Source organism: Rhagoletis pomonella, unplaced genomic scaffold, assembly GCF_013731165.1.
Source record: "Rhagoletis pomonella isolate Grant_MI unplaced genomic scaffold, Rhpom_1.0 Rhpom_scaffold_00001, whole genome shotgun sequence".
NCBI lineage: Eukaryota > Metazoa > Arthropoda > Insecta > Diptera > Tephritidae > Rhagoletis > Rhagoletis pomonella.
The window spans coordinates 30,684,734-30,696,398 of NW_023458555.1; the positions used below are offsets into that span (position 1 = coordinate 30,684,734).

The 11,665-nt window shown below is 34.7% G+C and overlaps 1 protein-coding gene across 2 annotated transcripts in view; it reads right to left on the reverse strand.

Moving 5' to 3' along the window:
* LOC118742535 (protein tincar) overlaps positions 1-11,665 on the reverse strand; it is a 418,562-nt gene that overhangs the window by 1,965 nt on the left and 404,932 nt on the right. For both annotated transcript variants that reach the window (XM_036474692.1, XM_036474686.1), the window contains one exon: positions 4,493-5,309. In XM_036474692.1, coding sequence (XP_036330585.1) covers positions 4,493-5,309 — 817 coding nt within the window. The remainder of the gene's footprint in view (positions 1-4,492; positions 5,310-11,665) is intronic.

An 11,665-nucleotide genomic window follows, 5' to 3' on the forward strand; every position in this document is an offset into this window, starting at 1 on the left:
TCTAATTTGAACTGAACCATCAATAAAGTTCTGGTATGTTTCTGTCTTCATTAAGAACTGACTCTGGTCCGTTTCCTATGAAATGCCGAATGAATAATGCATAGAGGAACATAACGTGTTAGCTAACAAGGCAGATCTGGTAAAGTTTCTATAATGTCTCTCGATCTTCGCTCGATTTGTGTAGCGTTAACTAATGCGGACGCTCAGTGGACGGATGGGCTTTCCTGTAAATAACTTCTGCCTTAGTAGCGGCGATGATGGTGTAGAGATGGAGACCGTAGAAGAAACGCGATGTAATTTTTTTTTTAATATACCTGCGTGACCCAGACTCAGTAGTCATCCGAAATGGAAATAGAGTGTGTAGAGCCAGCGAGGTGAAGTATGTATGTAGAAGAAGGCAAAGAAGGCATTTATGGTGTACAAATGTTTTGTGCGCAAATCTCGGAGCTCTAGATCGTAAATCCTATGATGGATGTAAGGGCGATACAGTTTTATGTTGTTGCCTATGAACGACAGATGGTTTTATGAGAAGCTTTTTCATGGCATGGCAACTACATGTGTTAGCTTACAAATTATTAGAAAAAAAATACTATGTTTAGCAAAAATCGAACTCTGGACTGCCAAGGGGCAATGCGCACCTCAATTTATTCGGCTATGGCGCCAACGCGACTATGATTTGGAAAACGTAAAATCGCATAATATGGGTAAATGGAGAAATTAAGTTCCCAATACTCGTTAGCCCTATTGCCTAGAGATCAGAGCTTGAAGATAACTATTAACCAATTTAAATGCTCGCATAATAACACTTATTGAAGGAGAAATACAGTATTGGTCGGATATTAACCGCCACCTTTTTAAAAATGCTTTAGTGGTTGCTCTCAGTGAGAAAATTTTAGCAATGCGAAACAAAAATTTTTCTCAGTCAAGGAGGAATATAAATGAGAAATAAAAATAAATCTCCCTCGGTTGTAAGCACAACTTCACTTGCACTTGATCCTTAATCTATTATTCTTGGAGGTTTTGCATTTCACTAGCCGGATCAAGATTATTCCCTATCCTAATAAAAACAATCCCACTACCCGGGTACCCGAATAAAAACCACCTCCTACCCGGGTGCCTGGCTAAAAATAACCCGCTACCTAGGCAACCGAATAAATATTATCCTTTAAGCGGATATCGCGTTAAACATAACCCGTTACCCACTTACCCGGATTACATATATTAACCCGGTTTCTCGGATAAGAATAACATGCTAACCAAGTACACAGATAAAATCTACGCCTACCCGGGTATTCGGGATAACCCCCTACCCAGGGAATGTGGCACATATAGCGGATTAGGTACCCGGATAAAGATAACTGCCTACCCGGGTACTCGGATAAAGATAACCCCATAGCCAAGTACCCATAGAAAGTTAACCCACTACCCGCGCCCGGCTAAATATAACCCGCTATCCGGGTACCTGTACCCAGGTGCTCGCTAGTACACAATATTATTTCTCTCACTTAATAACCGAAAACCAGCAACCATTACAAATAAGTCTCTGAGGTTAATCTCAGTGGAGGAGATTTATTTCTCAAAATTAAAGATAGATCTAAGCTGCCAAACAAAATAATGCGCGCATTTGTATGTATGTATATCTCTTCGAGAGAAACCTTTATGTGACTGTCTCTGAGCATAAGCGAAGCCTTTTCACGGGAGCTGCGTTACCCACGTACAAAAATTAAATTTACTTTACATTCAATAGCTTTTATTTAAAGCTACGAGTAAAGAAGCAAAATAATTTTTTTATTACGATAAATTTTACTAAAGTGCCGGTAATTATAAAATTTACAACATTTATATGTCTATATCTGCAACAAGTCCATCAATTATAAATTGCACAAACATATCCATATGGACATAACTTTCGCAACGGAAGCGAGGAAGTGTCCAGCCGACAACCGATGATTGCAAAGGACACACATATTTGCATGGTGGGCGGGAGGCGTGGAGCACGAAGCCTGCAATGAATGTGTTGAACGTCTGGTGGCGCTGACAATTTTAAGCCCATAAACTGACACTTGGACACGAACAACAGCCACAAGTATGGCAGAGGAAAATAACAACTGAAACCGAAATCGTAATAAACAATTCTCGCATGCAAGCAAATTCGTATGTAATATTAATGCAAAGAAAAAGAAAATAGTCAACAAGCATAGGGTCAACGCAAACGATTTACATACATTCGACAGGCAAATGACCAGAGTAGTCAGCAGCGGAAGCAGCCGACTGGCTGAAGGATTTATTGCATTTGTCTTTGTGGGGGGCCGTGCAACACGCTCGATGCGCATAAATCACAGCAGCCACAGTCACAGTGATGGAGTAGCTCTAGCAATACAATTACAACTACAACAAATTAATGCTCCAACAACAACAACGAGCACATACATAGCCAACGATCAAAGACATAGCATAATGTTGCTGCTTCTTGTCTATGTTTATGTCTATGTCCGATGCATTCATTTATTACCAAAGAGATTTGATTTCAATTAAATCGTTGCAACATTGATTTGTTGCCCAAACACGCAAGAGACAGCAATAATTGCTGGAATTTGCTGCTAACAACATACATATATATCATATAGATATGTAAGTATATACACCCTGGTATGTAAGGGCAGATGCAAGGAATTTATGTTGCTTGATTTCGTTGTTAGTGCATGTATGTATGTATGGATGTTTGTAAATATGTATGTATGCGTATGACTAATCGATGCCTAATCGAATCTGTGGCTGTTTGTGCACACAGCAAAGATGGAGCAAATTGCATAAAGCTTGTTGGGTTTGCTCACTGCAGTGTAGTGTGCTGTGATAGAGCGGTAAGTGATTAACATGCACCGGCACCCCAAGGCAATAAACAGCTGCATTTAGCGTGGTAATTACAATTTTCTTGCGGACTTCCTCACACAAATACACGGAAATACGCAAATTAAATATAAATAGAAAAGTTTTTCGTTGGGAAATGCAATTGTGGCTTGGATAAAATAATTTATCTCAACGCTAGCTAAATTAATGTATTGATTTCAAAAATATTTCAGCTCCACAAAAAGTAGTCTTTTATATACCAACGTGTTCTTACAAAAATGTAAATTTATTTGCTGATTGCGGTAGAATATTTATCTAGGAAAAAAACTTTTTTTTTGGGAAAATTTTTAGGCGACAAAACCCTTGAAATGGGCGTGACCATGACTAAATTAAAAAAAAAAAAAAAACACATTTGATTGGGTTTTCGGTAGAATATCTCTACGTAACAACATTTCTTCAGCAACTTTTTTTTTAAATCGCAGAATCTTCTAGAAATGCACGTGGAAATTAAGAGAACCAAAGTTTTATCTTAGATTTTCTTGTGGATTTTGGCGGAATACTATTTCGGAATTCTCGAGACTATTTCGGTATTCTTCGGCCTATTTCAAGATTTTTTATATTTCATTGTATTTATCGATTTTTCAATCTATATATTTATCGATATATTTATCAAACATATATCGATATCTAATTTATTCATACATATATGTACATTAGAGTGGTCCAATTTTTGAATGGGGGAAAAAAATTCATCCTAGAAAACGGGACTTCCCCTTGGTTTTTTCCTTTCGATATTTGTAATATCTATACCAACTTTCAGTTTTCTACTGCAACCAATACAGGCTGCTCAATGACCTTCAAATGCGCTACTGTATCGCTGTGAAACTGGCAAAAATATTGGTGATTTTTATAAAAAGCGACTGTTGCCATGACAACTGAAGCTTGTGATATTTTTTTAAATACATAATTTAAATTTTAAATGTTCTTAGATTACTTAACCAATTGTTTGATTAATATATGTACACTATACTTTTGGAGTAAAATATGAGCATTCTCTAAATTTATACCTAGAAACGTAAGGTTTGATACCAACACGTCTTTCGGCAAGACGTGTGGCAAGAGGAAAAATTTTGGAAGGTGCCCCTATCTGGGAAAAAATGTTTTTGGACCACTCTAATGTACATATTTATCGATATACAGATTTAGTCTCGAAAAACCCGAAATAGTCCCTAGAATCTTAGAAAAAAATTAGTCCCGAAAACGCCGAAAAAGTCTCGGAAATCTCGAAAGAGTCTCGGGGATCCAGAAATAGATCCGACAATCACGAAAATCCTAAAAAGCTCGAAGTAGTCTCGAAAATCCCGAAATAGTCCTAAACTTACCGAAAAGGTTTCGAACGTTTCGACAATTTTGAAAAAGACAAAAAATAAGACCTATAAGTCAACCAGCCAAGGTACGTAACACGAGGTTATTCGTCGTGAATTGCGGGTCAAACAAGACAAAACTGTTCCAGCTTCTGTGCTAAAAAAAAATCGACCCGCCCTAATGTATATATAATTTATTCCATAAAATTCATTCAAGAAATAAGAATTCAGTTCTACGTACATACATTAAAAAAAAAAAAATGCTATAGAAGAATACTCACATGCGCCTCGTTGGTGTGCACTGTGACCGTCACCGGTGCCAATGGGCTGACTAGATGCTCCGGCGACGAAGACAATTGCATATTCTCTGGTATAGCTTGTGGCGCACGACCAACCATAGCTGCAGCAGTAGAACCACTAACACCGCCGCTACCACTGCTCATTGCCATACTCGTTGCACCATTAATACCAGCCGAGTTGATATGTGCATTACCGGCTATTGACTGCTGCTTGCCGCCGCCGCCGCCGCCGCCACCGCCACCGCCACCTATTGCTGTGTGATGCATTGGCGGTGGTGGAAGAGGTGGCGTTGTTGCTGCTGGCGGTTCCAAGTCGCGTGTCGATGCATACGTCACCCTGTCATCATGCACACAAGCCAAGAGTTTGCCCTCCTCCGAGGTGCTGTCATCACCAAAGCTGCCAGTGCCAGCAGCACCATTGCCAGCGCCAGCGCAATTAACATAGTCACTTCGAGCTGCTGCCGCACAGTGTTGGCCACTCGTAGTTGTTGGCATTAATTGTGGCGGTGGCGGTGGCAACTCATCATATTCGCTCAGATGTAAAAGTTTCATGCCATGCATGCCGGTGGGAGTTGTGCCGCTGACATGCGTCTCATTGCCACAGCCGATCGTCATGACGGGGTCGATTTTGTTTTGGTTGGTGGTGCCTTTGTTGCTCAACACCATGCTGCTCATACTGGTCATGTTGATGCCTGCCATGGTGGTGGCAGCGCTGGCAGTTCTTAATGTCGCATATTCTCCGTCGTCAATTTCCCCCGCAACACTGGCAAAACATATCGCGGTTCCACGGCACGAATGGCTGCATATTTCATATTTACAAATGGGTAAGTTGTTAGACGACAAGGACGACGACGACCGACGATGGATAGAGCGACAAGGTTAAATGCGAGGTAAAGTAGGAAAAAAAGAAAGAGAACATGTTTTCATAATTTATTAGTGCAAAGGTTATGTCCTAACTAATGTTACGTTCATTCATAAGGATATACCTAGGTGCATACATAAGTATGCATGTACATATGTATATGTACTTAAAAGGCTATGAATGACGAATGTGATTCACAGTGGCAGCAGCAAAAGTTGATAGTGTCACATATGTATATGTACATATAGGTATGTTTGCTTGTTTATTAAAAACTATTGCAAAGAAACATATGTTCGTACATTAGCGTGCATCACTAAAAAAAAGTTGCGGTTTTACTACCGGTATTATAAAATTAATTACGTTTAAATATTTCGAAAAAATATTCACCCTTATCATGAGCTTCATTTTCCTCGAACCGGTTCACTTTTCAGTTTTGGTTTCCATGTATTTACTATGGGTGGATCAACAATTTTTGGGTGAACTTTTTTCTCGGGTGAAACTCAGTATAAGGTTGATTAAGATTTACGTGAGCTGGGCCGATTTGAAAATACCTCCAAAAATAAAGTTATTATAAAAAAATATTTGTTTCCAAAAAATACCCTCAGATGGCATAGAAGCTTAAGCTTAAAAGGTTTGCATAAAAATCTTTGAACATTTTATCGTAGGAACTAAAATACATAATGGGATTTTTGGAGGCATTTTGAAATCGGCTCTGCTTACGTAAATCTTAATACTTTTCCGAAATATTTTAGTGAAAGTCTTAAAGTATAATAGATAGTATAATACAAGATAGAAAAACAGTACCGTTTTTTTTATTATGGAGTATGATACACCCTAATGTGCGGCATAGAAATACATTAGCGTCTTGAATATCAAAGCTTGTGCCTAGAAAAGTTTTTCTTTATTAATTTGATATTAGGATGGGCCGCCGAAAGAAAAGGTTGCATGATTTTACCTGTAGCTTTTTGGCTCAGATCGGTTTGTAAAATTGAAAAGCAGTTGTTTTAAATTTTTTTTTAGTTGTTTTGTTTTTTACAGATCAACTCGAAAATTACAAATATGTATGAAAAATTGAAAATTGAATTTTGGGACGCTAAGGTGTGTTTCTTCGTGCGGCGTCACATATATGTATATTTTATTTCAAAGTTGCCTTGCCAAAATAATTCTCACTCACGGATGTACGGCGAATTTTTTTCTGGTACGGTCTAATGTTCAAGTATGACATACGAACATATTCTGTTTTTCTTTCCATTAACTTGGTTAGTCCTTTTGTTATTTCCATACCTTGACTTTGACGTCGACAATGACGTTGACTTTGATTAATAAGAATATTAAAGGGCACAGTACTCGTAATTATAATTAGCAAATAATAAATTGCAAGTAAAAGGCTAGTGAACTCAATACAATGACTGCACATAAGTTGATGCATTAACACTGGTAATTTATCTTTGACAAAAGTTGGGTTTCCTTACTTATTTATATTTGTACGAATATTTGTTATATCAGCCAATGAAAATATATTATAATTATTAAACTAGCATGCTTCGCCATGGATATTACATCTTTAAAACTTCTTCTTCTTCATCACTGGCGCCGCAATCGTTGATTTATGAAAAGTTTTCTGCTGGCGGTGTTTTGCATATGCCGCCATATGAAAAAATTTTCGAACATACAGTGGTGAAAATGTTAATATGGAAGGTCTCGTTTACCACGTTTTGGCTATTTTTATTTGTTTAAAAAAGGGGTTTTTATTTTTTTTTTATGAAAATATAGATTTTGGAATATTTGTAAAAATTCGACGAATTTTAACCAGCGACTGATAACAAAAGGTATGATCGAAACTAAATGTCGTTCTCGTAGTCTTGTTCCCAAGAATGTTTCAAAACCAAAACCAAAATGAGAACAAAACTATCGGGAATGTTATCAATGAGAATTATGTAGGAACAAAACCCTGTGGAACGTTCCCAAAGAGAACAAAATGCGAACAATACTTTCCAGAAGATTTTGGAAAAGAACTAAACGGGAACAAAAGTCTTAGGAACTTTCTCTGGAATAGCAACTAAAGTCTCAGGAGCTTTTGACAGAGAACAAAACGTGAACAAATCTTCGCTGAACTATTCGATGAGAATGGAAGCGAGAACAAAACTTTTTCACATAGCGTTCATTAGTTTGAAATGTTTGAATATACATATTAATCAGAAAAGAACTGAAGCTATGCAAATTAAGTCAACGAAAAACTTAAGACACGAACTTTTGTTCCTCAGAAAATTAAAAATTTGACAATTCACCCTAACGATAAACGATCTGGAAGTTAAAATGATACAGATTTCCTCTGGCTCAGAATTACCAATTGTTGATCCACTGAAACGATTTTCCGTCTCAACACGCAGACCTCTCATGATTAAAGTTAAGTTCCCCAAAATTTCCGTTCTCATTGGAAAAGCTCCCGAAATTTTGTTCTTCTTGAGAACGTTCCCGGGAGTTTTGTTCGCTTCTTGCTCTTTACGGAAACGTTTCCGAAAACATTGTTCATACTACTTTTGATTCCATTTGGTTCTTTTGAGGGAACGTTCTTGTTAATATATTTTGTTCTCATGTAGAACTAAACCAAAAGTGAAACGCGTTCTCGGTGCCTGATTTTAACAAATGTTCATAAAAATTTTAACTTATTAATTGGATTTTTTTTTTTTTAATTTTGGGTACTCAGTTTTGTAGTCCATTAAGTTTCAATAAAATAAAACGCAGGTTTGAAGTAGCTAGGGCTTACCGTTGATTTTTTGCAATTTTTTTCACGTATTTTCTTCCATTCGACATTTTTTTTTTTGTATGGAGAAAATGTGCATCCCCTTGTACACAAAAAAAAATGTCAAAAATCAACGGTAAGTCCTAGCTACCTAAAATCAGCACTTTATTATACTAACTAAAATTGAATGGTTGATGACACTTTGTCGAATTTTGCAAATTTTTGTACAAAGTATGAAAATTTGACTTACAAGGTTTTTGTTGGACAACTAGTTACACTTTCATAAACAAATAACAAACATTAAATAAGCAAAAGGGAAATAGCCAAAGAATGCTTACATTTTTCTTCCCTATTTATTTTTTCACCACTGAATTTATATAGATTAGGGTGCCTCATCAAAAAAGTTGCGGGTTTTCCACAGGAATCATAAAATTTATTATAGTTATTTTAAGACTTCCGCAAAATATTTCGGACAAATATTAAGATTTAGCTACACCTATTTGAAAATACCCCAAAAAGTCTCATTATTTTAGTAAAATGTTTAAAAATTTTTATGCAGGCCTTCTAAGCTTAAACTTTTTTCTTATGTGAAGGGATTTTTTGCAAATAATATTTTCTAAACTAGTTTTATTCATAAAAACTCTTTTTTGAAGGTATTTTCAAATTTTAAGAAATAGTCTTTAAGTCTTTAAATATAACAAATTTTATAATTCCGATAGAAACAGTACCGATTCGTTTGTATGGAAAGCGATGCACCCTAAAATGCAAAAAAAAAATAAGAAATCTAAAATAAATGGGATTTTTTAGTATCTCCCCAGGCGAATTCATATAAAGTGGTATTTCTAGAACAGCTGCTTTGATTCGTCTCGGTACACATAGTCGCAACTCCTTATGAGTGAGTGCGAAAGTAATGGCATTTTCTTTCCCTATTCCTTCTTCAGTGAAGAATAGCTTAAATTTGACATTTGTGTACCGAAAGCAAAAACAAAATATATGTTAGCTTTTGTTTTGGTACCACCGCAACCACCTTGTATGAATTCTCATTGGTATCACCAAACTTGCTCTTTATATAGTCAAGGTTTAATTTTTTAATTTTTTCAAAATTGTCATAAGAATTCAAAACCATCCCCTTTTGAAAGAGCAATTATTTTTCTGCTATAATCTGATTATTTTGATTTATTTTACAAAACCTTCTGTTCAGGAATTTTTTAAAAGGACATTCAAATTTCAAAAAGTTATTTCAAAAAATTCAGTGTAACATAATGTTTCTTCTACATTGCACTGAGTTTTTAAAATAATTTTTAGAATTAATCATATTTTTTTAAATTTCAAAGTCTTTTTAAGAAAAATCCCGACGTCAGAAAGGAAAACTAAAAACGTACTTTAACTATTTTTTGCCCCTATTTTTGCGAATATATTCTGCCGAAATACACAACAAAATCAAAACTTATTAACTTTGACCCTTAAATTGCCACACCCATTTCAAGAAGATTCTACGATTTCAAAAATAAGTTGCGGAACAAATGTTGTTGAAGAAGAGATATTTTGCCGAAATCTACAATAAATTTTGCATTTTGTTATTTTTAGTCCTAAAACTGCCACTCCCATTTCCAGGGGTTTGTTTTGAAATTTCATTGAAACTTTGTTGATATATGTATATATTTTTTTTGTACACAGTTTGAAACTATTGGCTTTTGTATTTTATTAAAATTAAATAATTAAAAAGTAAATGGTCTAAACGTGTTCTGATACGCATTTATGCAGTACACATACATACATATGTTTTTAAATAAACATACATATGTTTATAAATCCAAAAAAAAAAAAAGCTAAAACCTCCTTTCATTGCTCGTAAAAATTTGTTAGTTTCAATCTAAATCATTTTGCTGCTGCCACATGTGTCCATAACAACATATGAAAATACATACATATTTTACTAGTAGATATTTAAAACTATTTAGTTTCTAAATCTATCAAACAACAATATGTTAGTTGAACATTTAGATACATAAATAAATTGTAACTATATATATTTAGTTATTAACTACAAACCATACAATACATTTGTAATTTTGTTAGTAACATATTAGTTACATACATATGTACATACCAAAAAAAATACTAAGTTCCATACATACATATTTACGTAATACTATGAACGAAACGAAATGATTAAAATAAAAATCGTATATAAAATTTTTAATTAAAAACAGGCGACAAGCGGAACAAAAATAGTTTCTTATTTTCAATACGACCAATACTTTTACATACAATAACTGTATCTGTCTGTCTGAGTGTATTCATCATACGTACATACAGTCAAATTTCAAATGCATAAATGTGTGTATGTATGTATGTAAGTTTGTATGTTTTTTTTCCCGTTACTTATGTATGTACGCCAAACGAATTAAATGTTTCGAAAAAGTGCGAGAGAATGGCAAAAATTTCACAAAAAAAAACAAAACACCGAAATTGGTTTTTTAATTAATTAAATTGTGAATGTGCTGCATGTAAAAGATTTGAATGATAAGTGAAAAACTGTTGAGCGCGCAAATAACTTTAATAAAATTTCGCTTTTCAAAAAACGAGTTAAATTAAATAAAGTTAAACGCAACTTTAAAGGACAAAAAAATGAAAACAAAATGTCACGTTTCAAATAATAACACATTCAATGCATAAATAAGTGTGCTTTGGGCTTAGGATAGAAAAATGAAAAAAAAACAAAAACATTTAAGCTGAAAAAAAATAAATAACAGATGCAGTTAAATATTAGTGAATTAACGAAAAAATCGGTAACGTGCAATGATTCAAAATTTATTGTTGGTTGTGTTGTGGAAATTTCAATAATAATATATGTATGAAAAAGTAAGAAAAAACAAATTGTGGTTTATATTTATTTAGTTTTAATGAAAACATAAACATTTAACTGTTTGTTACTAACGCAGCAACATATTTTTTTGCTAACTTAAAATTGGAATATCTCAGCCTTACTTTGCTCATAAGTGGTTTGAAAAGGCGCCTAAATTGTACAGTGCTCTTGATACAGCCTCAGGTTATTATTAAAGTTAAGCCCCGAAACCGCTGGCATAGGATTCTAGATAACAGTTCATAGTCTAAAAAATCATCTTTTGTCAATTCGCAGCTGATTTTTTCGCGAAATATTAAAAAATTAATCTCTTCCGTATTTATTTTACGGTGGGTAGCAATATTGACGTGAGAATACACCAAAATATTTGAAAATTCATTGTTGGTCTATGTATGAAGTTTTAACAGGGTGACCACCCTTTTGATATAAAATGGAGGAAATTTTCTTTTTATGGTAAAACGCAGAAATGTGAACTAACCGTAACGTAGTGCCGACGCAACCGAAAGTGGGTTAAACTGACCGGAAGTGCATTTTTTTAGGGGAACATAAGAATTATTAGCATTTATTTGAAACTTTTTCCTAAATACTGCCATTTTCAACCTCTAAATGGCTTTTGAATTCAACTCGTTCTGAACTTCAAAAATGGACGAAAATGTCTTTACTGGAAAACAAAAAATATGAACT